Source organism: Bos mutus, chromosome 14 (assembly GCF_027580195.1).
Source record: "Bos mutus isolate GX-2022 chromosome 14, NWIPB_WYAK_1.1, whole genome shotgun sequence".
Taxonomy (NCBI): domain Eukaryota; kingdom Metazoa; phylum Chordata; class Mammalia; order Artiodactyla; family Bovidae; genus Bos; species Bos mutus.
This window is the reverse complement of record NC_091630.1, coordinates 76,110,944-76,127,329: the sequence shown is the minus strand read 5'-3', so window position 1 is coordinate 76,127,329 and position 16,386 is coordinate 76,110,944. Positions and strand designations below refer to the sequence as shown.

At 52.7% G+C, this 16,386-nt stretch overlaps 1 protein-coding gene across 2 annotated transcripts in view; it reads right to left on the bottom strand.

Moving 5' to 3' along the window:
- Nucleotides 1-16,386, bottom strand: part of NDRG1 (N-myc downstream regulated 1) — a 55,599-nt gene that overhangs the window by 29,104 nt on the left and 10,109 nt on the right. The window contains exons 2-3 of one of the 2 annotated variants that reach the window (XM_005900742.3): nt 14,324-14,404; nt 10,401-10,436 (exon numbers count right to left, since the gene is read on the bottom strand). In XM_005900742.3, the coding sequence (XP_005900804.2) occupies nt 10,401-10,436; nt 14,324-14,386 (99 nt within the window). In that variant the 5' untranslated portion in view covers nt 14,387-14,404. The remainder of the gene's footprint in view (nt 1-10,400; nt 10,437-14,323; nt 14,405-16,386) is intronic. The other variant, XM_070382753.1, reaches the window with a different exon arrangement.

Here is a 16,386-nt window from a genome sequence, read left to right as displayed (position 1 = left end):
AGGTCATTGAGTGAAGATTCTGGACAGACCCCTGGGCCTCTAAGTCTTGATTTCTGGCCCACTGGGACATCTAGAAGAGGAGATCTCACAGAGGTCATGCTCCCTCCATTACTCAGCTTTCCTCAATGTTGTCATCACATCGAGAAACAGTCAAGAAGTTACAGTCAGGAAATGATCTGCAGTGGGTGAAAGGGCGACGGCCTGGGAATTCAGTCCAAGTCTCCAAGGAGGACAGCCTCTCTTGGATTACAGAAAGAGGAAGAGGGGAAGGAGGGCCATCCATGGAGCACAGGGAGGCCCGAGGGACTTCCCTGATGGTCCAGTGGATAAGAATCTGCCTGCCAAAGCAAGGGACGAGCATTTGACCCTTAGTCTCAGAGGATCCCACATGCCAGGGGGCAGAGAAGCCCGTGTGCCAAAACTACAGAAGCCTACAAGGAAGAGCAGCCCCTGCCTGCCTCAACTGGAGAAAGCCTGCGTGCAGCAATGAAGACCTAGTGCAACCAAAAACATAGGATCAGTTCAGTTCAGCCACTCAGTCGTGTCCGAATCTTTGCTACCCCATGGACTGCAGCACGCCAGGCTTCCCTGTCCATCACCAACTCCTGGAATGTGCTCAAACTCACGTCCATCGAATTGGTGATGCCATCCAGCCAATGATACATAAAACAAAAAAGATTCTAATACATCTCTTTTCAAAAACGTTTATATTCAAACAGAATCCTTGGAGTTGGTTCTTGGACATGAGTGTGCCTTCTCTCCAGATTGCTGGACTCCTGAATAAAGCAACCTTTCCTTTTCAACCAACCCTTGTATCTCAAGGATTGGCTTTTGAATGGCAAGCAGCCGAACACAGGGTGCCTAACCTGTGTTCCGTTAACAGCATCACAGCAGATTTTTTAAAACTGATTTATTGCTCTGTTGCTCTCCTACTCTCCCCAATATGCAGAAGTTAGAAACAAATTAATAAAAAAATATAGCTTATGTAGTCACTAAAAAAAAAAAAAAAGATCCTAATACATCTTTAAAAAAAAAATAGGAGGCATGCATGCTGAGTCTGAAGCAGTGACAGAGTGCGACAGTCATGACACCTCGGGGACAGTGCTTCTGCCCCCATTGTTACAGATTAGAAGACTGAGCCCCTAGGAGGTCAGGCGATGGGCTGAAGATACAGGGCTAGCAGAGGCAGAGCTGCCCCGCACCCGCTCTGTCCAGGACACCTATTTATTCCTCAGGACCAGGAGATGGGCGTGTACACGAGGTCAGTCTGATGGCCTGGACTGGACAGACCTGGCGAGCCGATAGGAGCCCCACCACGAGGCTGCTGCAGGCGAGGCGTTCCTGACCCCTCCACCAGGACAGTGTTCCCAGGAAACCTGGGAGGAGGGCAGAGGGGTTAAGCCTCACTTGGCGCTGACCCAGATGCGTGCCACTGCCATCTGTCACGCTCTGTCTCAGCGGCTTCCTCGGAAGTGAGGCTGGGGGCAGGCGGGGACGGAAAACGGTGGGTTGAGGATTTCCAAGCCTCTGAGTTCTGCCCACCTTCAGTCAGGGGGCAGGAAAACAAGAAGCAATTGTGTGCAAAGAAAGACATTCGTAAAAGGTCACCGTTTCCATTTTCCCTGTGAGTTGATCTGCTTTCAAGAGATGGGGGGGCGGAAATCAACTCCTCTACAGGCGGGAATCAGACCCCCTCCCCACCCCGGCAGGCCCAGCTCCACCAGACTGGGAGCTCCAGAGCAGGAGAGGGACCCCAGGAGACCCTCCAGCCCCCACCCCTCCTGCCCAGCCCCCTCCATCCCCTCCACCCCCAGGCCCTGCGGGTAACATCAGCTCATTGCCCGGAGATCCCTGGTGAGCACACAAACACAGATTCCCATGGAAACCACATCAAATCAAACCATCCAAATAACTAAAGATCCAGGTGGAAGGAATTAGAAAGAGCAAATCCACCAAGAGGGGCCAAAGGAAGTGACCCAGCCCCTGGGCGGGGGGAGCTACGAGCAGTGAGCTGAGATCTGCCGCCCCCACCAGCTCGAGGGACTGAGTCAGGCTTTGCCGTCTAGCTTATCATTGTGTGACCCTAGGCAAATCCCTTACACCCTCTCTGACCTTGTCCCTTCAACAAGGATGCCAACAATACCTCTTGTAAAGGATTGTTTTGAGGGTTAAGTGAGATGATGCAGGAAAAGAGGTCAGCACAGTGTGTGACATACAGCTAGTGCTCAAGACATCAGCTCTTATAGCGCCCAAATAGACAGAGGGACCACCTTTAAGACTATCGCAGTAGTACCCTCTGACCAGTTTCTTAACATCTCCACTCTGGTCTCTTACCTGCAAAGCAAAGGTCACTTCCCACCTTAGCAAGAAAGCCCTGAGACAATGGATGGACACAATACCCCGCCTCAGGGGCTTTCCACAAAGCCTCCCCACCTGCAGCAGAAGGGGCAGGGCTGGATCAGTAAGCATCTGCCAGCTCCGATAGTCCCGGATTCTAGAATTCTAGCCAAAGAAAATAAACCAGAACTCAAAGTACTTCCACTTTCCCCACTCATCAAATTTGCAAACACTACTGCTTAGGCTGATGCCAGACCCATCTCTGCAGAGCCAGATCAAACCACTTCCTTCCTGCAGCCCCAGCACCCCAGGCCAGCAGCCCACCCAGCTCCACGCTCTGAGGGCATCAAAGCCCCTCCAAGTGAAGGACAGAGCAGGATCTCAAGAACTGCTGGCAGAATATCACATGCCTGGCCGGGCACCCATCGACCTGCCCTAAAACAGTACCCAGGCCAGAACAAACTGCCCATTTCAGGTGACATCAGCCAGGATGAGATAAGGCCCAGATGCCATCAGCTCTGGAGGCTAAGCCGTCTCCTGAGACAGCAGCCATGAGGCTATTTCTTACTGAGGACCTTTGGGCTAACTGTATGTATTTTGATTTGTGCACACACACACACACACACAAAGTTCTTGACCACTTTGGGAAAGGAAACGAGTCGGCCCCCATTTGGCTAAAATGCTGAAGCACCAAATATTCCTCGAAAAATAACACTGGCTGCTTTGGGACACTCACAGTGAAGAAGAGCAGCCTCCTTCAACTCAACCGCCAAGAACTGCCCAGAAGGGACTCTATTCCATGAGCCTTAAGGACCAACTAAATGAACATGTAAAAGTGGACTGCCGTTAAGGCACATCGATGCTCCAGCCCTTACATCAGGTCCCTGTCCAGGGTTTAAACATAAACCCACAGGAGCACTGTTTGGATTAGCTACCTGGCCAGATCTTTTCTGATAAAAAAATTGCAAAGGTAAACTGGAACCTAGTCCATAAAACGTAGATTGGCCATTCTGGGGGTTAGTCCTGCAGTATATGTCCTGGTTGACAGAGTCGATCTGGGGCAGAGCTGGGTTCAGTGGGGCCCCTTCACAGCTCTTGGCCATGGGAAAGCCTCGGTTTCCTCATCTGTCAGGCAGGCATGAGGGTGCAAGTCTCAAAAGACTCCAACAAAAGAACCTGGGAAGGCCTGGGCCTGGCCTGGCTCATCAGAGAAGCTGAAGCCCACCGTAGGCAGGAGCGCCCATGTGAATCTGAGGTCAGGGTGTGCAGGCGAGTCCCCAGGCTGGGACGCCCATCAGCTACCCTTGAGCAAGATGCTGTCAGTCTCTGCTCCTGGCGCTGTGAGCCGTAACCCGTCAGGACCCAGAGAACATCAGCCTTTACAGTATGATGAATCTTCTAAAGGATGCCCTTCAGAAGTGACTCACACCCACGGTTTTAGAGACTGCTGGAAATCTGTGGGAAACCTTCATAAACATTGTGAGTCAACCGGATCCAGGAGCCAAATCCAAATGAATATAGTTTTATCCAAAGATCTTTTCGGAAGCAACCTTGACAAAGCGTCACTTGGTACTCAGATTTAGCTCAAATATTGTGGTTCATTGGTAAGGTGGGCTTCCCTGGTGGCCCAGTGGTAAAGAATCTGCCTGCCAATGCAGGAGACACAGGTTCAGTCCCCGGGTCGGGAAGATCCCCTGGAGAAGGAAATGGCAACTCACTCCAGCATTCTTGCCTGGAGAATCCCATGGACGGAGGGACTTGGTGGGCTTCAGTCCATGGAGTCGCAGAGTCGGACACAACTCAGCGACTAAACAACAAATCGGTAAGGTGGAGTCTATCAGCAGCTTACAGCAAGAAGACTCAGAATCCGAGCCAGGGGGCCCTCTGCATGTGCTGTCACCTTTGAATAGGTGATCGGTCCCTACTCTTCTGTCATGGAGTCCACATTTCCCTCAGGTCTCAGTCCAGTGTCACCTGCTCCAAAAGCCCTTCCCGACCCCTCAGCCAAAGTCCTCACCCCATCACGGCAGCCTGCGCCATTGTCCTCCAAGCCCCGACGGTAGCCCAATTTGTCATCTTGCTCAATGGATCACAGGTGCCCCACTCCACCCCACCTCGGCTTCTAAGGACTCAGGAGGAATGGCTGCAATCCCAGCTTTATCCCCAATCCCCCTACACCGTGACCTCAGGCAAGTGACTGAATCTCTGTGCACTCAGGCTGTCCATCTGTCAGAGGCAGACAGGATTCGTGGTGAGCAGCAGGAACGCCAAACGGGCAGCTCACTCAGAACGGTGCTGAGCAATATACTCCTTTAGAACTGACTTCCCTGGAAATGGGGTCACTGCCTGTCACACTCGCCCCTGTATCCCCAGCACCGAAGACGATGCCAGGCACAAAGCAGGCGTTTGTGAAAGGGACAAAGGCAAGCACAGTCGGAAAAATGCCTCCAGCTCCCAGGAGAGCTCTGGGATCCAGTGGGAGGGCTCGGCCCAGGCTGATGACCCTCATCCTGCCTCCCCGGCCCCTTGCCCAGGCTTTCGTCCTCTGCGGTATTCAGGTCCTCACTCTGCTGATGTCCAGAGGATGTAGAACCCCCCACACCCTTCCCTAGCCACCCTCAGGTCCACCGGTGCAGACGGGTGGGCCCCACCCTTGTTCTCTGCTGTGCCTCCCACCTGTGCCAGGGGCAGAAGCAAGTGGCAGAGCTCTGTAAACGGTCACAAGTGACACAAAAGCAACGAATTATCTTCATGGGGAACAGACAAACTACGTCTTCGAGGTTCCTCCCATGACCAAAATTTTAGAAATCTATGGCCCGCAAAGAGATCAAACCAGTCCCTCCTAAAGGAAATCAACCCTAAATATTCATTGAAAAGACTGATGCTGAAACTGAAGCTCCAATATTTTGACCATCTGATGCAAAGAGCCGACTCACTGGAAAAGACCCCGATGCTGGGAAAGACTGAGGGCAGGAGGGGAAGGTGTCGACAGAGGATGAGATGGTTGGATGACATCACTGACTCAATGGACCTGCGTTTGAGCAAACTCCAGGAGATAGTGAAGGACAGGGAAGCCTGGCGTGCTGCACTCCATGGGGTCGCAATGAGTCAGACACCACTTAGCGACTGAACAGCAAACACAATGACCAGAGGACCCAATAATTTCACTTTTGGGTATGTATGCAAAACTGAAAGCAGAGTCACGAATGGATGCTGGACATCTGTGTTCCCAGCAGCACTAATCACGACACCCAAAGGATGGAAGCAGCCCAAATGTCCACTGGTGGATAAAAGGATAAGCAAGATGCAGCCTGGACATAAAACAGAGCAGTAGTACTCAGGCTTAAAAAGGGATGGTGTGCTGACACTGGCTACAGTGCAGACGAAACATGAGGATGTTACGTTAAGTGAAACAAGCTAATCCTGCATGATGCCACTTATGTGAGGTACTGAGAGCAGTTAAACTCCTAGAAACAGGAAGCAGAATGCTGGCTGTCAGAGGATGCAGGGAGGGGAATGGGGAATTAGTATTTCATGGGGACAGAGTTACAGTTTTGCGAGATGGAAAGAGTTCTGGGGACTTCCCTGGTGGTTCAGGGGCTAAGACTCCACACTCCACGCTCCCAATACAGGGGGCCTGGGCTTGATACCTGATCGGGGAACTAGACCCCGTGTCACAACTAGGAGTTTGCATGCTGCAACTAAGACCCAGCATAGCCAAAGTCCATGGGATTTTCCAGGCAAGAATACTGGATGGGTTGCCATTTCCTCCTCCAGGGGATTGTCCCGACCACGTGTCTCCTGCATCTCCTGTATTATAGGAGGAGTCTTTGCAGCTAAGCCATCAGAGAACCCCTACGTTACATATGTATTTCAACACAAAAAACAGTTGGAAAAACCGGGTGTGTTATTGGGCCAACACTGACTGGGAAACATCACGCCAGGTTCCTCTATACAAGCTGGAGGTCCCCATGTGGCAGATGGGGAAACTGAGGCCTAAGGGAGGTGAAGCATCTTGCTCTGGGCCAGGCAGCCAGGAACGGGCAAACCTGGCTCTTGAATACGCTGAGTCTGGGTGACTCTGTGGCCTCAACCCTGGGGGAGACGGACATTACAAGGCTGCTGCAGGAAGGCAAAACCACAGACCTGATGGCTGCTTCCTGCGGAAGACGGGGACAGGGACAAGGGCTGACATTTCAGTGACAGAGAAAGTAGACTCGTCTCCCTGCCCAGGGCCCCGCCCAGCCCAGCCCGGAATGATCAGCCAGATCCTGGGACTGCCGCTCCAGCCCCACGGCCCTTGGAGCCCACCAGATAACCAGGGCCACAGCTGCCGTAGCTGTTGCGTCTTTCCAGTCCTTCCACCCTGGGACCCTATCTTCACAATGGTGGGAAATGGCCAGACAAGGATCCGATGTCATCCCTGTTAGCTCCCCCACCGCACAGCACTGCACAAGCGATTCCCCTCTCTCTGTCCTTCAGTTTCTCCCGCTGTAGAAGGAGGGTCTGGATGAGCTAAACCCGGGACGCCTGGAGGCAGTCTATCTACCTCCCACTGTCCCCGGTGCCCCCACATGCCCAGTGTCCTGAGACAGAGACCAGTGGACGGAGCTCTGGCCTGGGGATGGGACAGACAGAGACCTCGGCCTGTGGACCACACAGTAAGAGCACAAGCTCCCTCTCTGCTTAGACAGATTTGGGAGTGATGCCCAGTCCCACCCTCCAGCCTCAGTTTCCCCATCTGAGTGATGGGGATAATGGCACTTCTGCTTATGCTAGTGTGGAGGTGTTAAGTGAGATACTGGCTGGGGAGCCCTTAGCAGAGGGCCCGGCTCACAGGAAGCATCGCTAAGCCAGCGGCATCAGGTGATGCAGAACAGGAGGCTCTCAAAGCTGGGAGAGAGAAGGCCCGGGGTCTGGGGCCACCTCCCTCTCACTGCAGGGGGACCTCTGCCAAGTGACTTCCCAGCCCCGATTCTCTTCTTAAACCAGCCCAATAAAGAGCATAACAGGAGGCCATGTCCCTCCGCTCCTTGAGGACCAAGGTCTGTGTACTGGGTGCTGAAGCAGCCAGTGAAGTGAGGGGTTCAGGGTCCCCACCCTCTGATGGCCTAGAAGGGCAGGGAGCTGATAGTCTGAGTCACAGTGGGAAGAGGAACCAGACACAGCGGGTGATGGTGGGGGTGGGTGACTAGCCTTTGTCCCAGGGCCTGAGTTACTCACAGCCTCCACTCCTGGCTCAAGTCTCAGACCCTAGGGAGCAGCCCCACCCATCCCAGGGCCCACTCTCTGTTCCTCTGCACAAAAGGTGGGCTGAGCCCACCAGGTGGCCTGGCTTCCAGCTCTAGAGGGGCTGCAGATTCAGCCAAGACCACCCGGCTGACGTTCCCACCTGCAACGACCCCAGAGGAGAAAGTGTGCCTGGAGGTCTGATAACGTTTCCTCCTATTCCCCAGGGACCTGTGCTGGAGGGAGCTGGTGGCTCAGGAGGTCCCCAGACTTCAGAGTCTAATGATCACCTCCACACATCCATCCGTGCCTGTAACCTGCATTCTTGCAGAGAGCGTGGCCTCTGCTTCCTGAGCAGTAAACACAGCCCTGAACAGCACTGGAGTCTGAGTTACATCCAGGAGAGAGGGGAACATGAAATCCGGGGGGCCTCCTTGGCTGTGTGACTTGAAGGCACTGCTCATCTGTAATAAGACGATAGCAGAACCCCCCTGCCCCGACCAGGGCTCTTATGAAGAGTAAGTGAACATATTTGATTAAATAAGGGCAGGGTGCTTAGAACAGTGCCTGGCACACTGCTGCTGCTGCTGCTAAGTCGCGTCAGTCGTGTCCGACTCTGTGCGACTCCACAGACGGCAGCCCACCAGGCTCCCCCGTCCCTGGGATTCTCCAGGCAAGAACACTGGAGTGGGTTGCCATTTCCTTCTCCAATGCATCAAAGTGAAAAGTGAAAGTGAAGTCGCTCAGTCGTGTCCGACTCTTAGTGACCCCATGGACTGCAGCCTACCAGGCTCCTCGGTCCATGGGATTTTCCAGGCAAGAGTACTGGAGTGGGGTGCCATTGCCTGGCACACAGTTAGTACTCAAAAGCATCCATTCTTACGGTTGCGTTACAGATGGCGGGTAACAAGCTCAGAAGTTCTGAGTAACTTGCTCAAAGGCACATACCTTGAAAATGTCAGCTAGAATTAAATCCGGTTGACCTGACTCAGAAAGGGTAGGGGGAAAGATGCTTTCGTTCAGGATGCCACGATGTCTCAGCTGCAGCCTGACCGTGGCGAGTCTCACTGTCTGGGTGGCTCAGTTTCTTCATTTATAACATGGGGAGATGCCAGCCCTGGTCTGGGCGCATCCACTGCAGGGGTACCGAGAGGCTGGGACAGCAGCGATGCTGTAAACCCAGGCTGACGAGTCAGGGAGGCGCTCCTGAAGGATGCGAGGGTGTCTCTAGACTCAGCTGCTTTTAACCACAAACTCCTAGGGTGGAAACGACCTGTCCCGGCCCAAGCTGTCCCTGTGGCCTGCCCCAGACACCCGTTGACAGCGAGAGAGGCTCGAGGGCCCCAGGCTGCAAGGACCTCCCTCGGGCAGGGAGCTTCCCTGCCAGCTCACGGAGCCCCCTTCAAGCCAAGCCGGTGCCCCTCTGAAGTAAATGGACATGGTGGCTGCTAACCGTTGCTCAGGCCTCCTGCTCACGGCCCTGACACAGATGCTACCAGGAGGCTGTGAAAGCAGGTTTCACGGTCAAACTGCAAAGAGCACAGTACTAGCTGTGCCACCACGGACCAGGCACACCTAACCTCTGAGCCTCAGCTTCCTAAACTTGAAGAATGAAGACAGTGACCCGGGCTGTCTAAAGCTATTGGGGTTCAGTGGGGTGTGCCTGCGGAGATCAGGGGCCACGTCTGCCTGGGTGTCAGGGCCTGGTGCACAATGATAGTGCAATTGGTGTGTTCTGAACGGGCAATATAACACAGTGGGATGTGTTGACCTCAGAGGACAAATGGCTGAACAGAAACCAACACCTCGGATTCCCCAGGGTTTCCCGGGGCCCGGGGTCAGGGTGGGCTTCAGGAACAGCCAGGATGACCTGTAAACACACTAAAGCCCATGCACCTTGCCTGTGCTCTTTGCATTCACCTCCCTGACTTCACACCAGCCAGTGTTTCCAACCCCACTCCCTCTTTCCCCTTCCTTCCAAAGACAATGCCAAGATACACAGCCTCTGATGGATGGCAGGCCAATCACTGAAATACAAGATTCAGGAGGACCAGTTGCTCTTTGTGGGGAGGAAGGAGGTGAACGGTATGATGGAGTTGCAGGACTCAGGATGGGGCGGAAGCCGGGGTACCCATGTGATGGGCAAGCAGAGGGCCAGGTGAGCATGCCAGCCTACGCCCGGCCTGTATGAGGCCCTGTCTTCTCCGGGAAGCCCACGTGACCTGGATGTGCTCAGGCTTCTGGCCCCACCCCCAGGGCCCGGCACAGTGTGGGGGCCCACACAGCTTTGGAATAAGGAGTCCAAGACTCACATTCCCTGAGATTCTGACCCACCCCTCAGCCAAAAGAGGTCAATCCCCTCTCCTGAAAGCCTGTTCCTGGACAAACCTCCAGAGGCACCCCCCCAATCTTGCTCCGATGCCAAACTGGAGCAAAGAGGAAGCCGGAAGACCACAGAGAAGCTGGTTTCACTTTCCCATGTGGAGCCAAGAACATCAAACCTTTGCTTCCCCTATCCCCTCGCATCACAGGGTCCCAAGCCCACCCAACGTCTTGCCATTTCCTGGGCACATGCCTCCCAGCTCTGCCCAGTTCTGCAGGGTCAAAGGGGCTGCTGGATCTCTGTCCGGCTTTCACAGAGGCTAACTGGCTCCTGCTTCCTTGGTCAGAACTCAAACCCACTTCTCTCTGGGGAGAAGGAGCTGAGTGCAGGGAATCGGCTTCCATCTCTCCCCTTAGCCCTAACGTCTGAACACGGATCTAACCCATGGAAGAAAGGGGAAAGGAGAAGACAGAAAAGGCGAGGGAGAAGGGAAGCCACATCTTCTACTTGCCTGAACATCAAACTCCTGCAGGAGGCCGGTGATGGTCTATGGAGAGACAAGAGAGATGGTCAGTTTCATCACTTTCCCAGGGCAGAGAAGTAATGTCCGAACACACAGACCTCCCCATGCCCTGAGTCTATCATATCAACCCTAGGTCCTTTGTGGAGCCTATTTCTTTCCAGAGAGACTGTTTATCTCAAAGAATAGCAGTCCAACTAAAAAGGAGACACAGTAGATGGATTCCTCTTTGACTAGCACCTTGGTAAAAAAGATCTGAAGGTCTAAGCTAACCACAACTGCCTATAAACTGGTCTCTGTCTCCACCCATGTGCTACACTTTTAAAGCTCGAACTTGATCGTGTCACTGTCTTTACATCTCTTCCATGGCAGCCCACCATCTGGATTAAAATACCTCTCATGGGAGGAGAGCAGAGCATTCCCCGCCATCCAACAATCCTGACTGTCCAGCTCAAATTCCACCTTTCACCAGAGTTAGTGGCAGGCCTGGCCCAGGAAGATGGGAAAAGGGCTCTCATCCCCCGGGTGGCAGTGAAAGTACAGGTCAAAGTTGGGGCTGGAATCGCCCTCGGCCAATGCTGGCACCCTTTCCTCCCAGCTCAGGATGGAGTTCAAACACCTCCTGAAAGCTGAGCCCAGCTGGATCCACCACCACCCACCACGCAAGAAGACAGCTCAGCAGAGCAAAAGGAAAGAGAGGTGCTGGAAAGGGGAAGGGGACCCCTTTGAACAGCCAGGGGCTGGGAGTTAAAATTGTAACACCCAACTGCTGAAGGAGATTAAAGTAAGGGGGGGTGGGCATGAGACTCAAGAAGGAGATGATATATGTATGATTATGACTGATTTGCATTGTTGTATGGCAGAAACCAACACAGCATTGTAAAGCAATTTTCTTCCAATTAAAAAAAAAAAAAAAAATATATATATATATATAAATAGCTTCAAATCTCCTGGGGCTGGGGTTAAGAACAGAGGGAGTGTGATAAATTCAAGTGGAAGCAAATGGCGGCCAACATACTTTGTGTATGTGTGCGTATGTGTGCGTGTGTATTGACAGGAGAGAGTAGAAAAGCTGCTTTGTACAACCCTAACCTTCACAATGTTAACAAGAGTGCAGCTGTCATTCAGATTGAGGATGGACATCAGCAAACCTAATTAAAGACACTTTGCTCAGTCAGTCTAAGGAAATGAAGGGCTTACTTCCATTTAAACCTGGAAAGAAAAGGCCAGTATCTACTTAGAGACAGACTGACATGTAACTTGGAGTTAATAACCTCCTAGATGTTTATTTCAGAAATAAAATTTTCCAAGGGCAGCACTAGGCCGCCTAAAAACGTATAAACGCGGTGTGTAAACATGCATGTACCCCTGGACTCAGCGATGCCACTTGGGGAATTTATCTAAGACCTGCACGTGTATGAAACGATGAACATGCAGGATCCAAAGAGTCTATGAATACCTGCAGCTCTGCTGGGAACAGTAACGTGGCCCCAGGGGTCCACATACAGGGCCCTGGTCAAACAAACGTGGTGGAGGACTGAGACGCTGGAAAGACAGAAGCAAGTACCCTATGGACTGGTGTTGGAAAGGTCTCCGACATAGGTGATTAAGCAAACAAAGCAAATGTGGTATACTATTGCATGTGGTTTTTCAAAGCGGGAGGGATAAGAATATGTTAATATGGGGCTTCCCTGATGGCTCAGTGGTAAAGACTCCATCTGCCCGTGCAGGTGATACAGGTTAGATCCCTGGTCCTGGAGGGCCCCACACGCCTCAGAGCTGCTAAGCCCGTCACCCCAACTACTGAGCCTGTGCTCTAGAGCCCGGGAGCCACAGCTACTGAAACCATGTGCCCGAGAGCCCCTGCTCTGCAACGAGAGAAGCCACCGCAGTGAGAAGCCCGCACCGCAACTCGAGAAAAGCCCAGGCAGCAGCAGCGAACTAGCACAGCCAAAAATAAATCAAATAAATAAACAAAATTATTTTCAAAAGATGCTAATATGTATTTGCATCACCTGGGAGTTTTTCTGTTTCTTTTTTTCTTTTTTTTCAAGACTGTGTCAAAGATGCAGTCAGAAGAGGAAATGGATTTGAAGCATACATACATAGTGAACAGTATTGGAGTTGGCCAACTATGGGCCTCTACCTTCCTCCACCTTCTTTTTGTAAATAAAGTTTTATTAGAACACAGTAAGCCCATTGGCTTCCATACTGCCTAGGGCAGCTTCCAGGCTGTAACTGTAAAACTGAGTAGTTACAACAGAGACCATGGGTCTTCAAAGCCTAGGACACCTTCCAACTCATCCTTTACAGAAGACGTCTGCAGACCCCTCATGTGGGAATGATATCGAGGATTCTGCAGCTTCCCCTGGTCTGGCTTCTAATCCTATCCAATCGACCTTGGGAAATTCTCTTCCCATCAAAATGAGTTTCCATTATCTATATAATGGAAAATAGAAAGATGCGTCTCACCTTCATTAAGAAAAGTCCATGATATACACACACTGCTATATTTAAAATGGATAACCAACAAGGCCTGTATAATACAACTCTGCTCAATGGTATGTGGCCGCCTGGATTGGAGGGCAGTTTGGGGGAGAATGGATACATGGAAATGTGTGACTGAGTTTCTTCGCTGTTGGCCTGAAACTATTACAACATTGTTAATCAGCTATACCCTAATACAAAATAAAAAGCTAAAAAAAGAAAAGTCCACGAAATAATGGACCTAAGACAGAGCAGCCACGTGCAGAGTCATAAAGGAATTAAATGAATAAGTCCATTTGCCAGTGGTAGTTGGCCTGAGTTTGGCTCCACGCCCCACACTTTGTAACCATGTGACCGACAAAGAAGGACAAATTAACCTCCCGGAAACTCAGCTTCCTCGTCTGTAAAATGGGAACAATCACAGAACCTAGTGTCTGATCAGCCATAGCTTTATCCTTTAATTTAGCAGGAAATAACCTATGAAGTATGATTAGTCCAGAAACCCACATGCAGGGCGGGGCTGGTGTATGTTAATTATTACTCTGGAAAGCATTTAGTTGACCTCAAAGTAACCCCACTTTTGAACCCAAGCTTTACATTTTACAAAAGGTGTCTCAGCACAGGCAGTCACAAAACTCAGTGAGAACTGGGATGTGAACATGGTTTAAAAATACAGTGTCGACCATGAAAACGAAAAGGTTTCTCACATCCATCCACAGCCAGTCCAGGACGGATCATGCCAGGCTAGGCTATACGGCAGGGGAGTCTGCTTCCAACAAGGAGGTCTTGTTGACTTGAAAGGTTTGGCCAAAAAAAGAAGGTGATAATTGCAGCAACACGAGAACACAAGCACAGCTGGTCCCCTTCAAACTGCTCCACGTGAATTAACCCCCTCCATCCTCACCCTGGCCCCATGACACTAGTCCTAGGGTCACTGGTTTTTAAAGTTGGGGACCTGGAGCATGAAGAGGTTGAAGGATTCGCCAGTGGTCACGGAGCAGCAGAGTGTCGCAGGCAGGACCTGAACCCAGGCAGTCTGGTCCCTCACCCACTGAGGTGGGGCAGAGCCGCTGGGCAACGGGCTTCAGGGGCAGGTTTAGAACCACAGGATGTTGAAGGTGGAGGTGCTTGGAGGAACTCTGGTCCAGTGCCCCTCTCATTACCAATGAGATTGGTGAGGACAGAAAGGCCAGAGGTGGGCGAGGCACCTTAGCCCTTGCCAGCCAAGCTGGGGCCTGAACTAGAACCTCCTGGCCTTTTGCAACAGGACAAGGTGACCTGTGGAAACCAGGAAGCAGTGGACATATGCGTATGTGTGCATGTGTATGCACACATGTGTGCATGGATGTGTGTTCCTACTGTGCACACACATATGTCCATATACGAGTGGGGATGGGAGGGGGTGTATCCAGGGCTTCTCCACTTACCTCCCCTTTCTCCACCAAAGGCTTCACCTCGGCGAGGTCCACGTCCTGCAACTCCCGAGACATGTCCTTGATGTCACGTGCCTGCACAGAGACAGAGGCCAGGGGGTCAGCAATTCCGGCTGCTAGGTGTTTCCAGACAGAAGCAAAACTGAGGCCAGGGAGGAAGCCTTCACTCCCCAGACCAGCAGTTTCTACCTCCCGCCCACCACCCCGACCCAGTCTTGCCCCTGGGGATGGAGGGAAGTCTGTTTCCTGGGACAGGAAACTGAGGCTTTTGGACAGCTCAGTCGGTAAAGACTTTGCCTGCAATGTGGAAGACTCAAGTTCAATCCCTGGGTCAGGAAGATCCCCTGGAGGAGGAAATGGCAACCCACTCCAGTATTCTTGCCTGAGAATCCCACGGATAGAAGAGCCTGACAAGGCTACAGTCCATGGGGTCACGAGAGGTAGACACAACTTAGCCACCTAACCACCACGGCACTCAAAAACCAGGCCCTGACACCCAGGCCAGGCCCACCCACCACACCAAGGACGGATGTTTTTCTCTGCACTTTAGAAGGAGACCCACGTCGCTGCCACATCCTGAAGTCAGACAGCCCCAGCTTGACAAGCAAAAGGGGACAGAAGGTCCCGGAGGCCGGCCATGGGGAGGCATGGCATTAGCTCCCTCCTCTTCATCCCCACACCAGTGAGATATCCCCAACAGAGGGACGGCCACAGAGACAGCCCCATGTTCATCTCTGGGCAGGGTACTCTGCTCCCTGCTAGGGTGGGGTGGGGGGAGCGGGCAGGAGAAGGGACTATCTCAAGCCAAGATGACAGGACGGAGCATTTGGGAAGACTGTGAAAGAAAAAAGATCTTCAAGGCACAAAGCACTTGATGAGCCAGAGCGGGGGCAGGAAAGCAGGGGTGGGGGGCCGGGGTGGGGGCAGAGATCGGGGTGGGCCAGAAGGGGCCCTTCGGGGTCTGATGCCGGGCCAGCTGCAGGAGAACCACAAGAGCAAGACGGAGTGGAGTTCCAGCAGTGGAAATGCCACCGTAACTGACCTCCCTGGGGACCAAGGCTTGGGGGGTGACAGGTCCTGAGCACACTCCCTCCTGGGGGGCTCAATCAGGGACCTGGAAGCATCAGTATTTCTTCTTAGGGGTGAAGAGTCAAGCTGAGAGTCTGAAGCTCCCCATGCCCAGTATTGGGGTGAGGTGTAATGAGCTCAGAAGGAGGGGTAGGTGCTACAGGCAGAGCTGAAGAGATGGGAGTGAAGGAGTAAGTGACAGGAGACCAGGGACCCCCACCAGGTCACAGACCCAGACATTCTGAATCAGGAATTGGGTGAAAACATGCTGGTTTCCAGAGTGGGGACCTCGCCCCAAACTCTTCATGGCTCCACAGATGTAATAGCCAGACAGAGAGCACAGGTCTCTGAACGTCTCAATTTCAGCTCCTCTGAGGGCCCAGCTCCCTGAACCCAGAGGAACCCTCTTTGTAAAACACCTCTCAGGGGTCAGCGGGCGACAGAGCGGGGCCGCCCCACACGTTCCCCCCACGCCAGCACGTGGTGCTCTGTGGGCAGATCCCCTGGGACGCTCTGGTCTAGGGCCCCAGTAGATAACCAGCCCCACAAGAATGCCTTTATGCAGCCTCTGGAGTCTAGGCTCCAGAACATTCCGAAAACAAAGTCGGTTTTATATTTGCGAGGATTCCTGGGCGGCTGCCAGCTCGGAGGCAGGAGGCATGAAAAGCCAAGGTCTGCCGGCCTTGCTAACTCAGCGTGTTCACGGTCCCGAGACCCTGGCCATGGGACACCTCGCCTACACAGGCCAGGGAGCATTCCAGAAGCTCACGGCTCTGGCAACGCTAAGAGCTTGTCACAGGGGCTCCTTCAGAACCCAGGGGTGAAGTCAGGGTCTCTGGCTATCCCTGGGCCTCCGTCCCCACCTGCCAGCTCTCCAGGACAGGTAGGTAGCCTACCTGGCTCATTCCCTTCCCTCCCTGTAGCCCCTAGCATCACAACAGACAGAATGAACAGACAGATGCACAGCTTTTATGCAGCTTCACAGCAAC